This window comes from Rhinolophus sinicus, linkage group LG06 (genome assembly GCF_036562045.2).
Source record: "Rhinolophus sinicus isolate RSC01 linkage group LG06, ASM3656204v1, whole genome shotgun sequence".
NCBI lineage: Eukaryota > Metazoa > Chordata > Mammalia > Chiroptera > Rhinolophidae > Rhinolophus > Rhinolophus sinicus.
In genome coordinates this window covers 1,780,409-1,800,407 of record NC_133756.1, presented here as the reverse complement: position 1 = coordinate 1,800,407, position 19,999 = coordinate 1,780,409, and the positions used below count along the sequence as shown (strand labels likewise).

Below are 19,999 nucleotides of genomic sequence, written 5' to 3'. Positions count from 1 at the left end.
AAAACACTAACCTTTCTGTTTGTTACTTGAGCTGAATGTAGAGTTCAGCACATTGTCAAGGTCACATCACATTTGCTTCAGAGATTTTAGGAAGCACCCTCTCCTGGTGCCCCTTTCACGTCACCCTAGGGTGAGGGACTCCTTGTGTTGGTTTGTTTGGATTCCTTGCCATAGTATTTTTGATTTTACAGATTTTTACCAGTAGATGGTTTTTGGTTTTTACTTTCTGACCCTTAGATGACTACCAGAGTCAGTAACCCTGTTTTCTTCTTGACTCGCGTCACCAGCTCATGGGGGATTCAGCTGGGTGACTAATGCTGATAGGCTGCCCATCTGAACAGTGCTGTGGGATTCGTAAAACCCCTTTCGAGACATGTGTCAGTGGGTCCTCATAACACCTTTTTGAAGTGGCAGACTAAATATTAATGATCTCCATTTTATGGATGAGGAGACGGACTCCCAGAGGTTAAGTGACTCAGCCTCAGTCACATAGCTGTTTAGTGTAGATCCCAAGTCACTGAGCTCTCACTCCCGGGCTCTCGGGTCCTGAACATAGAACCCTCTCTGTGTTGCCAGATTTTAGAATTTCTGGGTAGTGTTTCAGAGTGCCTGCCATGTAGAATCTGAAATTCTTGGAAATAACTGGGTTTTGGGCTAACATATTTCATCAGTGCAGTTAAAAATATGGAATTTAAATCTGAAGAAAATGTGTGATAAGAGATCATTTACAGAATCCTGTATTTAGAGATTAGACCAGGGGTCCCAAACTTGTCTGCACATTGGAATCACCTGAGGGGGTTCAAACCTCCCAGAGGAGTCAGTCCTGGCCCTCGAGATTGTGATTTCATTGGCCTGGGGTGAGGCCTGGGGTGTGGCCTGGGCTTTGCCATCTGTAACATCCTCAGGTGACGTGCAGGGAGATCCAGCACCACTGGGTTGGAGGATGGGTCTTCCCTCGCCCACCCCAGCTGTGAGGTGCGAGGCTCTGCCCACTTCGCTGGTCTTTCCCACGTGGTTATGACGCTCGGCATGCCACAGAATGGGAGAGCCTGGAGGTTTTTTTAATGGTGGTGTCAGCCCATGGACGCCACACAAACCTGTTTCCTTATCGTTGGGTACAGTTTGTTGCGAGGGAGAAAGCTACTGTCTCTCCATTTCCCTTGTTCTCTGAATTTAGAGGGACTGATACAGTATTTCTGGTCTTCTGTGTTGATATCTGTCCCCTGATTCTTGTTGCCTTTCAACCTAAGTGTGTCCTTAAAGACTGATATTAGAGAAGCTTATACTTTCACTGAGTAGACTTGGATCAGATTTTGACATTTTCTAAAACTTTTCGAAGTTCCAGCCACCAAGTTAAACACCATGAGCAAAACCAGCCTTGGCCAGAGCGTGAGCAAGTACGATCTGCTGGTCTGGTTTGAGATCAGTGAACTGGAGCCTACAGGAGAGTAAGTCCACCTTCCTAAACTGTTAAATAAGGCAGCGTTTTTCAAAAGGAGAAAATGTGATGATTTTGAGTCGCTCTTGTGTTCAGCTTCCTGAACCACTGTCACTGTCAAATTCCAGTTCTGAATTGAAGTTCGGTGGTCTTGGTATTATTCTTTGAATCAGATGTTTGTCAGATAACTGACTAGTTCAGTAATTACCTTCTTGTTAAGGTGGAGACAGGTGCTGTCTTATGAGGGAAGACAACCTACATAGTGGGTTTTATCAGCAGCAAAGCAAAGGGCATCGGAAGCATATTGCACGTTATATGGCCAAGACTTACGTAAATAATCTCAGTGAGGGGATTTAGCGGACAGAGCGTTTCCCTAGACCAGGATTTCTCAGCCTTGGTGCTATTTTGGGCCAGATAATTCTGTTGTCAGGGGCCGTCCTGTGCATTGTAGGATATTTAGTAGCAACCCTGGCCTCTACCCACCAGCTGCCAGTAGCACCTCCTCTCTACTTGTGACAATCAGAAACGTCTTCAGACATTGCCACATGTCCCCTAGGGAACAAAATCACCCCGAGTTGAGGACCATTGTCTTAGCTCAGAATGAGCAGCATCAGCTTACTTTCTCTGTATGAGCTGTTAAAGTGAGTGGCAAGTGAGTTATTGTTTATAGTTGTCTCTAAAATACTTTTGGAAAAATGCAAATAAAAGAGATCCCCTCCTAAAACAGGCCAGGGACTGTATCAGATAATGTAGAGGGTAGGGGATACATGTTACCCTAATGGGCCTCTTTGTTTAATGCTAAGTGCCAACGTCCGATCATCTCCATGAAACATTGAGATCCTACTGTGTGTGAGGTATGGCTCTGTCGGTCCTGATATCGTTGTTAGTAAAGACATTGCTTTAAGGAATTTAACCTTCCATAGACAGATGTATAATGTGATTGTAAGTTGCATTAGGAGGGAGAGGTAGTTACGGTAATAGTTTCTACTGAGTTCATTTCTTTCTGATTCTTATAAAATGACCTAGAACCTGAAATGATCTCTCACCTCCTCCCACTTGCCACTGCAGTTATACATTATTTATGGAATATCTGTCTGATAAGGGTCATGAGACACAGATATGAAAAGGTTTATTAGATGCGAATGGCTGTATGATTTAATGCCCAAATGGTGAGAAAGACATGGATCGGAGTTTAGAAGAGCACAGACCACTGAGGCCGACGGCAGCCAGGGAGGAGCTTGCTCAGGGCGTGGCCCTTAGTCAGCACGAGCGTTCTGACTCCTCTCTCTCGCGTTTCCATTTTTACAGGTACATCCCAGCTGTGGTTGACCACACAGCAGGCTTGCCCTGCCAGGGCACATTTCTGCTTCACCAGGTACTAATGAGGGGCAAACGAGGGCCTAGGAGAGAAGACACACACAATGAGTTTGGAATAAGAAACAACTCTGAGTCTCTGCTTTTCCTCGCCATTTCAAGGGGATTTGGAGAGGGGAGGACATTGCCGTCCTTTTTCTTTTTTTTCCTTTGGTTTATATATACCCTTGCTTTTATATATTAGGTTGGTGCAAAAGTGATTGAGGTTTAAAAGGTTTAAAAAAAAAAAAATTGCAAAAACCGCAATTACTTTTGCACCAACCTAATATGTTTTAGAAGAGCTATTTTGAAAAAGAGTTTGTTTCATTCAGTTACTGCAATTCATGCAGCCTCCATGTCATTGTATACAATTGTCATTGCATTATGTCTGGAAACTGCTTTCATAGCCAAAAGTTCTTAATGAGGATAGAAGATGAGGTGTCAGTGGACTGAAAATCTGGCTATGAAATGTAGGAATGTAGGTCCCCTTTTGGTAAATATTTTGGTGACTCGAAAGTAGATTCAGTCAGTACTGAAAAATGCTTATGACCCTTGTGTGCATAGGAGCTGGGGTCTCATACTCTGGACGTACAGTCTAGGCCTCTGTTCTTTTTTTTTTTAATTGGGATTATTGGGGAACAGTATGTTTCTCCAGGGCCCATCAGCTCCATCGTTGTCCTTCAATCTAGTTGTGGAGGGCACAGCTCACTGGCCCATGTGGAAATTGAACTGGCAACCCTGTTGTTCAGAGCTCGCGCTCTAACCAACTGAGCCATCCAGCCACCCCATGGGCCTCTGTTCTTAAAGCCTTCTCAGAACCTGGCTCTCCCTCAGCCCCTGACCTGTGTCCCTTTGTTCAGAATAACTGGACAGCATTTTCTCTCTCTCTTCACACCTCTCTTTCCTGCCCACTCCCACACCACACAATCCAGAAACAACAAACCAGAGGAAACAATAGGTTGTCCAGCTAAACTGCTCCGTGTTCCATTTCCTAGGGCATCCAGCGGAGGATCACTGTGACCATCATCCATGAGAAGGGCAGCGAGCTCCACTGGAAGGATGTCCGTGAGCTGGTGGTAGGTGCGTACATTCCGTCATTGTGGACGGAGCTGGGCTCTTCCGAGACCATGTTATTGCATTTGGAGCGCAGAGACTGTGTGGTAGACGGTCCTGGAAAATGCAGACTGTGGAGAATACAGAGGCCCTGGGTGGGGAACTACTCTGTTTTCTCTGCTCCGGCATTAGGCCTGCATTATTCAAGCAAGTATTATTTTGCTCCGCGACCGTGGGAATGGTCCTATGCTAAACGCCTCTGCTCGTTGTGAGCTCGCAGATCAGTGGAAGAGACGACATGTAAATGTACAGAGCAGTCTGAGAGCTAAGTACCAAAATGAGAATAAGGGGAGAAGACCTGTGATAAGAGGTTTCACAACAAAAAGGACCCAAGAGAACGGGATTAGCTTGTGGGAGAGGATCAAAATAGATTCCAGAGAAATTAGAGGGGTTCTGTTTGTTTGTTTTGTTTTGTTTTGTTTTCCACACATGGAAACATTTTGAAGAGAGTCAGGGATACGTCTATCATGCAAATATCTGGAAAGTCATGGCCAGAGTAGAGAAATAAGCTAAGATGTAGTGAGAAGAAACAAATCGGCCCCACAGTATAAGCTTTAGAATGGTGTGGCTGGGGTTCGGAGCCTTTTGTCGCCTTGAGCCCTTTGGCCGTGGTGAAGCCTCAGAATTCTGTTTTTAAGTGTAGAAAATAAAATACCTAGGATTACAAAGGGAACTAATAATATTGAAATATAATTGTTAAAGTACTAAACAAATTTGTAATCTAAGCTCTTTATTGATGCATTAAATAAGCAGCAGGTTAATTAAATTTCTATCATTCAAAGTAGTGATGAATGTCAAGATATTTTACATTAGCGTGGTATGAAAACATCTGTGGTTTCTCCTGGGACAGAGTGTTAAGCACTGCGGACTCTCCTTTGGTTTGTCCCCTCCCTTTATAATGGAAGGAAATACCAAATTGCAGTTACAGGTTCATGAAAATGAAGTTGTAATTTTTTTTTCCTGTTCAAGTTCACAGACATCCTGAATTCTATCCGCAGACCCCCTGGGTGTCTGGACCAGAGTAAGAACCCCTGGGAGGAAGATTTTACTCTTTCCTATCTGGGACAGTGGTTTCCAGGCTTTTTCAAAATTAATTTTTGTATGGAACACTATTACACAAAATGGAAGAGATGCTTTCTGACCAGAAAGGGCAGAGACAGCAGTTACTAAGGCCTTCTTGAAAAATCCTATGATTTATTTGCTTGTTTTTTAACACTTACATCGTGCTTACTATGTGACAGGTGTTTTCTGAATGCTCCAGAAATATGGATTTACGTAATCCTCATTACAGTCATATAAGGGAAGAATTGTAATTCCCACTTCACAGATGAGGAAACTGAGCCTCAGAGAGGTGGAGCAGTATGCCTAGGCCTCACAGCTAATGCGTGTTGGAGCTGAGATTTGAAGCCAGGCAGTCCAGCTCCAGAGACTGCACTCTTAAGCTGTGCCGTGCTACATCCCCTAAGGATAATGTGAAAACAGTTGTAGGATTCTGAACAAGAAAGTAGCAGAATGAAAGCAGTGGCTTAAGAAATTTATATCAGGTGAATGTAGGATGGATTGGAAAGGGGGAAATGTGAGCAGCCGCGAGACAGGTTAAATGGCTAGTGCAGTGTTCCAGATCGGAGGGGCATGACCTTTGTGAGCAGGGCAGTGATGTTGGAAATAAAAGTTGAATATGAAAAACTCTTTGAAAAACTAATCAATAAAGTTTCACAATTGACTCAACATGGGAAATAAGGGGGGACAGAATATGGAGAAGAATGGAGATCATTGTACGGTTAACCAAATGACCCTTCCAGCACCTGAAGTGATGCGAAGATTTAAGTCTCGTTTTGGTTTACTGAATTTCTGTTTCATTTTTAAATATACCCATGTTCTGGTTTCTTTATTTATTTTAGGCCGGATTAGGAATAAGGCCGAGGTAGACGAAGCTGCTGTTGACGCCATCCTCTCCCTAAATATCATCTCTGCCAAGTACCTGAAGTCGTCGCACAACTCCAGCAGGTGGGGCTCCCTGAGGAGTGCACTGAGTCAGCCCTGGGGGCCCCATTAGATTCCCGGTTCGTTAGGGACTCCCACTCAGGTGAAGAGACTAACTCTCTGCACCTCAGAAACCCTGTTCCTCCTCTGCCCAGCCTGCTCTCCCAAATAAGTAAGTAAATAATAGGAGACACGTGGACGTGTCGGTCCCCCTCACAGAACAGACGTTCTAGCCCATGTGGAGTTGGGGTAGATGTAACACAGGAAAAGAGACAAAGCAGAGAAGGAAAACTCAGCGTGTTGTCAAGGCTTTAAAAGTACAAATTAGTTATTGCTGAGACTGAAAATGTTTTCCTGTGAAATGATTGCCATGGAGAAAGGTCTCAGTCCTGAGTGTCCTTGGGAACATGGCCTCCCAGTGGTCTTTGCTGCTGCTAGTATACGATTGAGGAGTCTCAGTATGTGTTTTTCATTTTTATTTCTGCGTAAAGGCGATAAACTAATATAAACTCTTCTGAACAAGCTTGGCTGCTACAAATAATGAATTCTATCTTATTTTTAATTTTAAATGAATTCCCCTTAAATTCCATTTTATAACCAAGCAATGACAGAGTACATAAAGTCCATAAGCATTCTACTTGTCCCTCGTCAGCCTGGAAGTCAGTGTGCTGGGCCCACGTACCTCCCAGGACAGGAGATTGTGCACAGAGGTTCCCTTTCTTCACACAGCAAGGCCTGGGACGCATGTGTGCTCCAGTATGGGCTTTGGACACTGCCTTTGCGTTATAGGACTTCTCTGTGTTTCGTCTGCTCCTGAACAACTAGCTCTTATCTGTGCTGGGAAGAGGGAGAGGCAAAGACAGTAGACCGAAACAATTAAAAGTTTGGGCCAGGGTTGATTTTTTTTTTTCCCATTGTTTACTTGTGTTATATAGTTTTGCATAGGAAAGAGAAAAAAGAAACGTCTGCTTTTTGCCTGTAAGAGGAGCTGGCAGGGGCTGTGGAGAGAGTGGGGGGATAAAGTAGAGAGGGTGTGTGTGTATGGGGAGGGGGAGCGGCAGAGATGAAGAAAGCTTCCTGGACTCTCCCTGGCTTATTCCTGAGCAAAATCTTGAATAATAAATACCATTTCTCTAAAGTCAGCAGTAACCCCACATAGTGTTCTCTCTTCTGACGGACATATACAGCAAATATTCAGCTGGCATTCACATTTTCTTTGCAACTATGAGAAATACATCTTAAATTTCCCTGAGGTGCTTAGCAAAATACACAGGGAAAGGTGGTGTTTGCCTGAAATGCTGCTTGTGCTAAACTCACTTACATTCGAGTATCCTTCAGAAGTCCCTGGCTCATGCCCAGCCACAGGTCAGATGCTGCAGGAGATGAGCTTGGCTTTGTTAGAAGCGGCTTATTTTTCATAGTAAAACTTAGAGTTAATCAGCAAAGCTGGCAGATGTCAAGAATAATAAAAAGATACGCACTTTAAACATTTTCTATTTAATTTAAACTATATAAATGTACATTAATTTGTCAAGCTCTTGATGTAGGGCCAAGGCCTTCTCTTTCATTGGAGTCTCATTTGTTGGATGGATGGCTGGTGTCTTTCTTGCAAAACCACATCCATAATTCATCTTCTATGATTTTCACTTTGGTGGAACAAGAACTAGTAACGTAAGAAGAAAATCTAAGTGCAAAATCTTTTAAACTTTTTATCATTTAAATTTTTATTTGTGCCTTTTTTTTACATCCATCTCACTCAAACTTAACTGCTGTTTTTTTAACAACTCGCCATTATTAAATATCTAAAAACACTCAACTGAATTTTCACACTTAGTTTTGTTTCACACTAAAAAATTCTTTTTGCCCTGATGTCTCACTGATTTGCCTGATATTTAATTAAATTAGAGAATTACAATAACAAGTACAGCTGCATAAACAGGTTTGAAACCAAATACTACTGACAATAAGCCTGCCTGCTGCTCACCTTTTTGGAGCAAAGAGCCCGGGTGTATGCGATCTCTCTAGTTTAGAATGTTCAATGAGAAGTGGACGTCAGTCTTTCTACTTTAGGGATATGGTGAGCCTAAGTTAATGTGCTAAGCTGCTAAATGGAGTTTGGTTAAGAGACCTTTGATTCTATCTGCCTAGGTTTAATGTTTACAGTTAAACTTAGAGAACTCCAAGTTGGGTGTATTACATCTGTATGTTAGAGGGCTTTTCTGATATATCAGTAGTGGAGTGTGACTGACAAAGGCCATTACTTGTTTTCTTCCCAGACCTACATTTATGTTGCCCAATTGACTTGTTCTCCCTCAACTCCACAGCAACTTCTTGCCGTTTTCAGTACTCATTTACCGCCAAATGGGATATGAATAGAGGCTGTCTCCACGTTCCCTTCTAGGCCCAGTATTTTCCTTAGTTGAATGTCTCAGGAGAGAGACCATGTCATTGTAAGCCCTCTATCCAGTTGTGTCCCGTGGAGTTCTCTGTTTATTGTCTGTCCACTTGAATTCACTTTGCTTAACAGCAAATTTGTCTTTATATTTTTTCTCTTCCACTTTTCTCTTTCTTTTTTTTTTTTCTTGCTGCACTAACAAAAACTTTTTCTGTGTTTTTGCAGGCTCTTTCTTGATAAGGATATTCCTAGGTATTTTCTGTTTGCTTTTTTTGCACATAAACATTCTAGTTCATCAGAATGCTTTATGTCTTACATTGCTTTGACTGCTGTTTTAATTTAGCGTTTCCCCCACGCAAGCCTGAGCAAACGTGGAGTAGAGCTAGACCCTAATTCTGCACCCAGGGTACCCTGGTTTTTCCTGATGTGTGTACAATTTCACTTAGAGCTTTTTAAATGATTTGTAGAGTTTTTTGTCATTTTCTCATTCCATTTTGTAAACTTGCCCATTTTATCCTTACGCCACTTCAGCGTTTTCCTTTCTATATCACAAAATGGAATGTGATGCCCCTCATTCCATATGGAATCTCAGGCTTTGTTTTCTGTTCTTTGTCTTTCTGTCAAAAGCTTGAAAGGTTTGTTGGACTGTATGTAGCTTCGCATAATTGTTCATTTTTTCCTTTGTTTTGTCCTACCAGCTAATAGAGACCAATTTAGTTATTTGGATAACTGAGTCTGTGAGAAATGTTTGGTTTATTTTTAAATTTTTTCTCTTGTCAGGGCTGCTTGTCTCACCTATTTATTTTCTTCTTTGGAATAGAAAAAAACTGGTTCAGTGGTGAAAAAAACTGTTCCCATCTGTCTCTTTATCTGGTTTAGGGGAGGAAGAAAGTGATAACATGACAATACAGCCTAAAATATTATCTTTTTTTTTTTTAGATGCGTGCGTGCATGCACACTGCCATTGGTCAGAACATTTTGAGAAATCCGTTTGAGATCATTTCCTCACCAGCATAGGAGCCCCGCAGGATAATGAGGCTCAGGATCCAGCCCTGTTTCTAACCCTAAATTATCTTGCTAGCTTGATTCAGTTGACATTTCTCACCAGTCTGGGTTGTATTTCTTGCAGCCAGTCTCAAGAATTGCTTCCTTTGGTGGGTATTCCAAAAGAATGTGCTGCAGGAATTCCCACGCGTCAAACAAAACAGAAAAAGGAAACCCCCCCGCGCCCCCATACAGGAAGATTTCAGTGGAGTCAAAAATTCTTTTGTGTTAGCCAAGTTTCTGCTTGTGAAATTTTCTTAGGTTAAGTGAAAACTTAACCTGAAAACAGAAATGGGAAGAGCCTTTCTTACACAAATTCAAAACATTTGCCTCAGTTGGAAGAGCCATAAAACCTAACTAGTGGCACTGGGACTCGCTAAGTTAAGTTTCAGATGACAGGCAGCAGTGACAGGAATTTCTGTCAAGTATCCATATTGATAAATGCCCTCCCTCCAAGAAGAGGGGTTGGTTTCACTTGAGCACAGGTGTATCCAGACCTTGTGATGCGACAGGTAGGCCCCATTCCAGGTACCTCGACAAACAGGGACACGATAAAAAGAGCTGTCTCAGGGTGACAGAGCCCTAGGGTGGCTCCTGCTGAAATAGTGGAGATCACCACCCAATACTAGAATTTGTCTTAGACCAAATTAAAGGGAAGGTTTGATCAAAACAGGGCTTTGGATACATAAAGGGTTCCCTGCTGGGCTCAGGGGCTGCAGAAGGAGTTCTTCGTCCTGGTTGCTGTTTGGGTCTCTTGGTTGTTCTCTCCATCTTAGTCTTGTTAGTTGGTCTGGTTGTCTCTATATTCCTTTGGTGTCTTGGTAAAGAATTTTCATGATCCACACATGCTGCCCCAAAAGCTAGATGTTTGAGAGAGTGTCAGGTGCTTCAAGAAGACTTAGGTCCAGAAGTAGCTACTAAGTGAAATGAGCAGGCTTCACACACTGGCACTTGGAGGATGAGGTGTGGTGAAGGAATTCTTCTAGAAGTGTTTTGTTTTCAACGGGATCGTTTCTGGCGAAAGAAGGATGACAGCGTGTTTAGAGATAAGATATGCCCGCTATTTGTCATAGGAAATCCAGAAAGATACCAGCAGCGAGGTTACCATTTGGGAAGGAGGAAGGAGGAATGTGTCGGCCAAGGAACAAGGTGTGTAAACTTTCTAGTTGCGTCAGATGAGGTGTGTTACACGTGCAGAGAGCTAGCGGTGATGGGAGAGGTAATGGTGATAGGACATCACTCTGCTGAAGTAGACGAGGTGTCTTCCCCGACACCAGTTACGGGGGCTGAGAAGGGAGACGGGGTGGGGGTAGAGTTGGAGTCGGTCTGTGTCCCTGCTGTTACTCAGCACCGTGTTTCAGACAAGACGTGCGGAACTGGAAGGTTTCCTGTCAGTTGCCATGGTCTATGGTGTGTTCTGTGGTCTATGGTGCTTTACCAGTAGTAAAAAGAAAACTATTAGAACAACTTAAAAAAACAGTTTATGGTGTTTATTAAATCAGGCTTCTAGTGTAAACGTAAGATCGATTTCCAAATGAATTTTTTGGAAAGCTGACAGATAGTAGTTGGCTAGCTCTGCTGTTAAAAATCATTCTCTTTCACTGAAACGTCAGCTAAGCATGACTTCTTAGTTTTTTTATTTAAAACAAGCCTCTCCGTACTGTTTCCTCCATTAATCCTCCCAGACATGTTTGTGACATTTCTGAGGCTCAGCAGAACTGGATTGAGATAGGAAGACTGCAGCTTACAAACTACTGAGTATTTGCTTCCTGTTCTCATTGACTGACAGAGAAGCATACTTAGTTTTCCTTTCTTCTTTCAGTTTCTGCCCATTCCTAGTTATCCTTTCCATCTTAATCCCTTTGGTGAGCTCACTATTTTTATGTTGACGGGCAGAAGAGAAGCAGGCTTAGCCGCCTGCCCCCCCACCCTAAAAAATAGCATAGCTAAGTGCTCCTTGGTGATGGGAGGGTGGGGGCAAGAGGAAGGGGGCCTCCCTTCTCCTTCTAGGAGATAAAGGTTCTGCTCTGTTGTTAGATTGCGATACATTGGAAATGTTGGCGCAGGATCCTGTAGTGTCACTGACAGTCACAGTCCCTGGACTAAGGTGACCGCAGCTTCTCTCAGATGACTCCCTTGCCTTTCTGACTTTCTGTAGGACTTTCTACCGTTTCGAGGCTGTGTGGGACAGCTCCCTCCACAACTCCCTCCTATTGAACCGAGTGACACCATATGGGGAAAAGATTTACATGACCTTGTCGGCCTACCTAGAGGTGAGGAGACCCAGAACTTGAGTCACTACGAAGAGTCAGCCCTGAGCAATGGGCAGGTTACAGCAGGAAATGGGGAAGAAAGATTCAACCGATTTTGTCCTCCTTTCTCCCTCCACATTGTTATTTATTTTATTGTACTTTGCTAACTGTCCTGATTATATTAGATTCTGTTCCTAGTCTCTGTTGAATTAAAAAGTCACATCACTTTTATTCCAGCTTTAGTAGCCTGATCACCGTTCTTCAAAGAATGTGTGATTTTAAGGAGACTTCCCCTCCTGTTTTTGTGGTGGTGAACAGAGCCTCGTAGCAGTCAGCGGCATGGACCCTGGAACCAGCCTGTCTGACTTCAGATCCCTGTGCTGCCACTTAGCTGTTGAGATGTCATTGAAAAGGATTTAAAACAGTGCTTGGCACATAATAAAAATATGTATTAGCCATTATTACAGAAAAACACCTTGAAAACATTTTGTGAAAAATAAATGTATCTGCAAGGAACATCAGCTAATCTTGCCCACGTTATCTGCTGAGTTGCTGTTGAAATAATTGGTGGAGCTGAAACCCTCCAGCCCCCACTTCTGGAACCAGCTTCCCCAATGTCATCATGCACAGACTCTTGTCACAGATGCTCTGTCTGCATCTAACGGAGCCCCCTTCTGTCTCCTTTCAGCTGGATCATTGCATCCAGCCGGCTGTCATCACCAAGGACGTGTGCATGGTCTTCTATTCCCGGGATGCCAAGATCTCGCCGCCACGCTCTCTGCGCAGCCTCTTTGGCAGCGGCTACTCGAAGTCACCAGACTCGTAAGTTTTTGAGATAAGTTTAGTTTCCATTTGGTTTGCCCAGTACAGAATCAGCAGGGTGCTAGGTGTCCCCAGCTTGCTGTTTCAGGGTTAATTTACAACCTATAAACCCCTCTGGTACTGACACCTGGAATGCAGTGACCTGAATGTTGGCACTGAAAAAAATATTAATGGATAGATGAGTTAATGAAGGAAAACGGGTGTTATATTGTGAATACTGCCACACAGTTTTGCAGGGACTAAATTTTTAATGTCATTATTATTTTTAACAAATTACTATTGGGATTTTCCTCTTTTAAAGATTTATTCATATTTAAGATACACAAAAATATATCAAGAATAATACAGTGAATACTTCTGCATCACCACCCAACATATGTATTACTAATATGACAGAAGGTTCAGTACCCCTTCCTAATCACGCTCCCCAGATTTTGGTATTTGTCATTTCATTTTAGTCAGACTTCCCCCCCTTATGTCTTCTCTCTTGCAGTAAAAAAATGCAAATTTTTAAGTTTTGTATTTGTACTATAAACTGTCCGGTTTTTCATTCAATTTTATTCATCCTGTTGAAATAAGAATGTTCAAAATATTGAAATGAGAACAGACTCCTTGTAGAAAAAAAATATATTTCTTAAGTTCAGAATAGGAAAAGAAGTAAGATAGTTATATAATATCTGAGAATAAGTTGCAGTCTCTGCAGAGGAGACAGTGTTTTAAGTAGACAGAATTGTGATTTTTCCTGTTTTTGTGCTGTTAGTAATTAAGCAATTGTTTGTTTTGACCCAAATAGCAATCGAGTCACTGGAATTTATGAACTCAGTTTATGCAAAATGGCAGATACAGGTAGTCCAGGTAAGCTCTTACGGATCGGGAGGGTGAGAGTTAGCTTTCGTTGCATATGTTTGGAGTATTATTATGTCAAAAATCTATCCTATCCATGTAGGATCGATATAACATTTTTTAGAAACCAGGCATATTATCCAAGCCAGGTTTTTGGTGGTGGGAATTATCTTCTTCTGAGTTGCAACACTGTTTGGTTTAAGACGTGCAATACAGTTGTAAAAACTTCATCGAACAAAAAATGTTACTAGACTGTGGAATATTATGAAAAATTCGAGTGTGTTAGAATGAATTTGGCTTGGAGAACTTCATAACCATTTCTTTCTCCACCTTAGCCCCAAAGATAACCTGGCAGTCTAACTTTACAGTTGCTGTCAAACTAGAATTTGAAATTCCTATGCTCTAGAAAGACAAGTTATGAAGTTGAACTTGTTCTGTAGCCTTTTTGATGTCTCTGGGCTTCTGTTGTTCCTCCAACTCGGCCTTAAGCAGCACTTTGCATTTTTGTGTTTGTAAACTTGACCATGGACAAAAGTCAGAGATGTTTTATGTTTTGTGTGTTGTTGTTTTTTTTGTGTTTTTTTTTGCTCGTTTATTCTGTTCTGTAGATTCCACATATAAAAAGTCAGGGTTTTAAAAAAATATTTGATTAACGTGAGTTTGAATCATTTTGGAGAGCATATATGGAAAGAGGTCAGGGCTCACAGGTAAGATTTAGATTTGAAAAACAAGACTGAGTGTGAATTTAAGTCTGAATAGCAACTATTTATAGTGTCCAGATAGTTCCTTGAGGATTTAAAAAAATTAACATAAATGTATTTTCTATGTAAAAACGTATAACATTTAAAACATGTAATGGGAAACGATAGTGCCATCTGCCATCTACCTACCATTCTATCTGAACTGCTAAAATATGTGTAGTAGGTGCATGTATGTAGTCCCTTCCACTTTTTCATACGGATGTATTTTTACATATTTGGAACCATAGTATACAGCCTATTTAATCTCCTCTGCATTTTCACTTGACATAATAACTGGCATTTTCTTAAGTTGCATTGCAGTCTTCATAATTATCTAAGAATATGAAACTCGGTTTTAAAGTAGTCCAGAGAATTGCTTTGGGGAAAAGGATGAATAGTTATTAATTAACAAAACCCAAGTATCTTGAGCCCAAACTCGCTTAGTTTGCCTTATATTTGAATTATTGATTCATTCTGAGGTAAAATTGGAATCGGATTGTTCTCTCAATAGAACAATTGCTTCCTCTTGTCTCAGGCATGCAGAGGAGGAGAAGGAAAATCTTGGACACATCAGTGGCGTATGTGCGGGGAGAAGAGAACTTGGCCGGCTGGCGGCCCCGCGGCGACAGCCTCATCCTTGAGCACCAGTGGGAATTAGAGAAGCTGGAGCTCCTCCACGAGGTACCCAGGGCAGGCGGTGCTCAGACCAATTCTTGGGCAAGATTCCTAAGTATTAGCCATCCGCTCTGCCTTCTCTGTGTGACCCTGGCTTTGCACTTGCCCATCATGAGGAGGCTTGATACTTCCTAAAATCATCGTGAGCTTTGTGTTTGCTGAGGCAATGGTGTTGATCTTTTTAGGTGGAGAAAACGCGCCACTTCCTGCTGCTGCGTGAGCGACTTGGTGACAGCATCCCCAAATCCCTGAGCGACTCGTTGTCCCCCAGCCTGAGCAGTGGGACCCTCAGCACCTCTACCAGCATCTCCTCTCAGATCTCAACCACCACCTTTGAAAGTGCCATCACACCCAGTGAGAGCAGTGGCTACGACTCCACGGACATTGAAAGCCTGGTGGACCGAGAGAAAGAGCTGGCCACCAAGGTGCGAACCCCTTCCCTTTGCTGAGCCTTTGCCCAGCGAGCCTGTGAGTTAGTTGGTCAGTTTTTGAATTCTAATCTTCCTCTTTCTTTGAGGGCCTCTGTGCGAAGGCCTGCGCTAACACTGTGACTATAGAAATAAGTAAGACTTGATTTCTCCCCTTAATCAGCTTCCAGGCAAGTGGGTGACAAGCACATCGTAGAGGTGTGTGTCTAGAGCACTGTGGGGCCAGGGGGAACCTGCCCCAGAGGGTCCTGCACAGCGGGAGCCAGCGCTGTCCTGCGTGATCAGTGTTAGCGAATCATGGGAGAGGGGCAGGAGATGGAGTTAGAGAGGTGGGCGGGCCCCATCGGGAAGGGTCTGCGTGCTGTACTGAGTTTCGAGTGTCCTGGGAGTGGTGTGGACTTGCTTTCAACAAGTGTTTATGTTTTAGAAGACTTCTCTGGAAGAGGTAAAGAGGATGGGTTTGTGGTGAAGAGATAGACTAGAGGCAGAAAGAACTCTACTGCAATCATCAGATGAGAAATGATGAAGGTTTTTAGCTAAGGCAGGGGTGTGTGGGATGAAGAGGAAAGGGAAGCACGGAAGGCACATTTAGGAGGAGAATCAGTGCTCCTTGTTGCCCGGGTGTGGTGGGGGAGGGCAGGGGGGTCACTGGAGAGGGCTCCCAGACATCGATCGGTGTCTGGTCAGTTGGCTAACAATGAAATACAGAAATGAGAGGGATTTTGTGTCTGTTTTGTTTCAGTAATCGAATGGTCTTCTTGATTTAGGAAAATGTGTCCATCTAGAAGTCTCCATGCTTTTTTGTGCCTGGGCAAATTAAGAATGAAAGGGATGCTATTGCATTCTTAAGCACTTCTAAACTGTGGTGTTTGCAGTATTCACTTCTGCAGATTTGAGAATGGCTTTTTTATCCACTTATTTTTACTTCTGTATTAGGCATATACCAGGCTTTCCTTGCTATATATATATATATGCTAAGTTAATTTCTAGAGCTGTTGGGTAGCAGTCAAGCTCCACTGCGGGTCCTTCCTGCCCGGCATCCAGGGGTCTAGGGCTTCATTTGACCATCGGAACTCACGCCTCCTCCTCTCTTTCCCAGTGCCTGCAACTTCTCACCCACACGTTCAACCGAGAATTCAGCCAGGTGCACGGCAGCATCAGTGACTGCAAGGTACGCAGCTCGGCTTTCCTGTCCCCAAGCTTTTGGTGGCTTGAGATGGGTGTGGTGTGGTATTTGAGGATAGATGACGGATCTGCTCTTGTGTTTAATTTTTCTGAGTCAGGACACTGACTTCTGAAGATGAAAGTATTTCTCCTTGTCTCTTAGTGATTATCAGATGGGAACTATTTGGGCTTTTCCCTGAATCCCTTGAATAAAATTCTGTAGAGGGTGATATGTTATTGTGTGACGGGGCACAGGAAGTCCTGAGGTTCTTGGTGGCATAAAATTCTGTTGCTTTCCACAAAGAGTGAGGCATACACTTTAAAGAAGCCCTGTATCGTTCACTCTGTGCTGGTCATCTTGTCTTTTTTGCTCTTCCTTAAGACTCTCGAAGCTCATTCCTGCCTCGGGGTCTTTGTCCCCTTGCTGTTCCTGGAATAGTCTTCTTCTGGATGTTCCCATGATTGGCTCCCTTATCTGTTTCATTTTTCTGTTCAAATATTGCCTCCTTAACCACCTGTGGAAAGCCAGCAGCTCCCTGAAACTTTCTAACGCCTGCTTCATTGTTTTCTGTAGCACTTTACTACCTGGCACTTCTTAATGTGTTTGCTGACGGGTTTCGTGTCTGCCTGTGCCACTTAGAATGTAAGCTCCTGGAGGGCAAGGCCTCTGGCATATTCTTAGAACAGTGCCTGTTGTTCTGAGTGCTCAGCCCATGTAGACAGGGCAGCAGCAGTATAAAAAGCCAGCCTGCCTCTTTTGTAAATGTCTTGATTCCTAATGTGAAACTCTGGCTGTAAAATACTTGTAAAGCTTGTTTCTTGAATCACCTGAAGCAGAAGGTTTATGAAAGTGAAGTCACACTGGTTGTCAAAGCTGCTTATTGCCGAGGTAGTTTTTTCCCTCTGACCCTTGCTTGCTCTGTTCTGTTGGTCTCCAGTTGTCTGATATCTCTCCAATTGGACGGGATCCGTCCGTGTCCAGCTTCAGCAGTGCCACCCTCACTCCGTCCTCCACCTGCCCCTCTCTGGTAGATTCCAGGAGCAACTCTGTGGATCAGAAGTAAGTACCCAGATTTCACTGAGAAAAGCTGATGTAAGAACGAGGGACATGCCAGCCTTGTTCTACCTCAGTGGTTCTCTGCTGCGGGCAGCACATCCCCCAGGCAGCATTCAGGAATGTGCGGGGGCCTTTTCTAGACATCACAAGGACGGGGGACATGCTGCCGACCTTTTAACATCCTGTTTCCTAACTTCCTGCATCACATCATTGACTCCTCTTCTTAAACCCTTTCTGTTCGTCTGTCCTTTCATTCCCACGCTGCTTGTCTCCCCAGTCATATCAGATGTAGAAGCCCCATCTTGGGGAAAATATTTTGAAACTACTTTGGAAAACAATATTTTGTGACACAACAAAATATAGAGGTAAGAATAATAGAGACAGATTTAGCCTAGATTCCATGAATTCCTCACGACAGTCGCTTCTTTGCAGTGCACCATCCAACTCCTTTGCCCTGTCTTCATTCATTATGCTCATGTCAGAACTTCCTTAGTTATCACCCAGCTGTCTATCTTAATGTACCCACCCTGACACAATTGAATATGGCTGGGGAAAATAACACGACCAGGTAATTTCATTAAATCTAGGATGCCATCAACTGTAAGACATTATTTTATGAGCCACTAAGAAAAAAAAAAGCACTGCCAACTAAAATGTGACATACCATCAATTGTAAGAGGCATCCCAATTCAAGAAATAATAAGGTATTTTTAAAAAATGGTATCTTTAGAATTGGTGGAATACAGTTAATTAGGCTAAGCAACTCTACAGAGCTACAGAGCATAGGACTGATATCTCTCATAACAGTCCTGGCCTGGTCCAGGGCAGCAGTGGCTCTGTGCCACTCGGTCATTCAGGAACCCAGGTTCTTTCCATTTGTTGGCTTTCTCTGCCAGTCCCTGGAGGCAGTGGTTCTCAGACTTTAGTGTGTGTCACCTGGGAGGTGTTTAAACCACAAATGGCTGAAACCCACCCAGCGTTTCTGATTCTGTAGGTCTGGGTTGGAGCCTCAGAATGTGAATTTCTAGCAAGTTTCCAGGTACAGCTGATGCTGCTGGTGAGAGGACCACACTTCGAGAGCCACTGCCCTCGGTGTGACCTTGGGACTAAATAGAAACATAATGGAATGGAGTTCCTATTCCAGACACTTGTGTTCAGGGGGCTTCAGAGCAGGAGGAGGGACTGAGTGACGGGCTCATCAATGATCACTTTCCTTTTGTAACCTCTGAAGGGTGACACCCGTTGAATTGGAATTGACTTTCTGGCACCAGCTTGCCTTCTCAGCCAAGCTCTCTGAACTGATGTTTGCAAGGCGCCTGGTGGTCAGGGAGAGGCATGTTCCTCCTGGTGAGGCGGTCGTGACGTGATGCCCTGACCTTCCAGTAGCTCTTGTTACCCCTAACTTCTCTCTTTTAAAGGACCCCAGAAGCCAATTCCCGGGCATCTAGTCCCTGCCAAGAATTTGAACAATTTCAGATTATCCCACCTGTGGAAACACCCTATTTGGCCCGAGCGGGAAAAAATGAATTTCTCAATCTTGTTCCAGATATTGAAGAAATTAGACCAGGGTGAGTACTGCATTTCATGCTGTGCGTATAAAAGAAGTCAGCTCCTGTCCGCGCGGTCCGTGTCACCGTCCTGTGCAGAGGGTTCTGGGGGAAGGAGCGGGCGGGTTTCTGCTCCAACTCAGTCCATTCCCCCACCCGGCCTGCACGTGCGGTGCGGCGTGCCCTGCTCTGTTACTTGGGCAGGTGAGGCTCTAGGCTGGAGAGATCCTTTGCCTGTTTTGCTCACACCGGGGACTTGGCCTGGAGGAGACATGTTTTGATGGTTCCCAGCTCATGATCACTTTCTTGGTGTGAGAAACAAATCCCTCTTGTACTGTCCTGTTTTAGCTCCGTGGTTTCTAAGAAAGGATACCTGCATTTCAAGGAGCCACTTTCCAGCAACTGGGCTAAGCATTTTGTTGTGGTCCGTCGCCCGTATGTCCTCATCTATAACAGTGACAAGGACCCGGTGGAGCGTGGCATCATGAACCTGTCCACAGCGCAGGTGGAGTTCAGCGAGGACCAGCAGGCTATGGTGAAGGTCAGTCCTGCCCTCGGCTTGGCATGGCCACGCGCGCCGTCTCCTGCCCGTCTGGTCTCTGAACCTTCCTTCAGGGTGCAGTGCTGTGCGCCCTAGGAGTTGGGCGGGCTGGTCCCCGCTGCTCTTCGCCATCGTGCCACTGTCATCTCCCTGTGTCTCTTTCAGATGTCTAACACCTTTGCTGTCTGCACAAAGCACCGGGGGGTCCTCTTGCAGGCTCTCAATGACAAAGACATGAACGACTGGTTATATGCCTTTAACCCACTCCTTGCGGGCACAATACGGTAAGAGGCTGCCCCTGGGTTTCCTTCTTTGGCTTTCCTTCCTGTTCCTTGGCTTGGGATTCCAGGGACATCAACATAAACAGGGAAGGAGGTCTTGTTCCAAACAGGTTGGAAGTAGGACAGGAGCGTAAGTGTGGTTGTAGGGTGGTGATAAGGCCTGTACTTCTCACGGTTTCATCTGGTGTCCTGAGCAGCTACGGGGACTCTGGTCACATTTGCACCAATTGGTCTTCTGCTTTGACTTTTCATTCTCGAGGGGTCTGCAGCTGAGGTCTATGGGGCTGAGTAAAGAGGACACTGTGAGAACCTTAATGGTCTGC

At 44.0% G+C, this 19,999-nt stretch overlaps 1 protein-coding gene across 18 annotated transcripts in view; it reads left to right on the top strand.

The window, feature by feature from the left end:
• KIF1B (kinesin family member 1B) overlaps positions 1–19,999 on the top strand; it is a 130,533-nt gene that overhangs the window by 105,938 nt on the left and 4,596 nt on the right. For 10 of the 18 annotated variants that reach the window (XM_019746689.2, XM_019746686.2, XM_074334073.1 and 7 more), the window contains 14 exons: positions 1,340–1,448; positions 2,747–2,813; positions 3,787–3,871; positions 5,806–5,911; positions 11,485–11,599; positions 12,267–12,400; positions 13,194–13,255; positions 14,519–14,664; positions 14,844–15,083; positions 16,186–16,257; positions 17,189–17,310; positions 18,726–18,875; positions 19,203–19,395; positions 19,561–19,679. In XM_019746689.2, the coding sequence (XP_019602248.1) occupies positions 1,340–1,448; positions 2,747–2,813; positions 3,787–3,871; positions 5,806–5,911; positions 11,485–11,599; positions 12,267–12,400; positions 13,194–13,255; positions 14,519–14,664; positions 14,844–15,083; positions 16,186–16,257; positions 17,189–17,310; positions 18,726–18,875; positions 19,203–19,395; positions 19,561–19,679 (1,720 nt within the window). Of the gene's footprint in view, positions 1–1,339; positions 1,449–2,746; positions 2,814–3,786; positions 3,872–5,805; positions 5,912–8,507; positions 8,535–11,484; positions 11,600–12,266; positions 12,401–13,193; positions 13,256–14,518; positions 14,665–14,843; positions 15,084–16,185; positions 16,258–17,188; positions 17,311–18,725; positions 18,876–19,202; positions 19,396–19,560; positions 19,680–19,999 lie in introns of all 18 variants that reach the window. The other 8 variants (XM_074334070.1, XM_074334066.1, XM_074334068.1 and 5 more) reach the window with 1 other exon arrangement.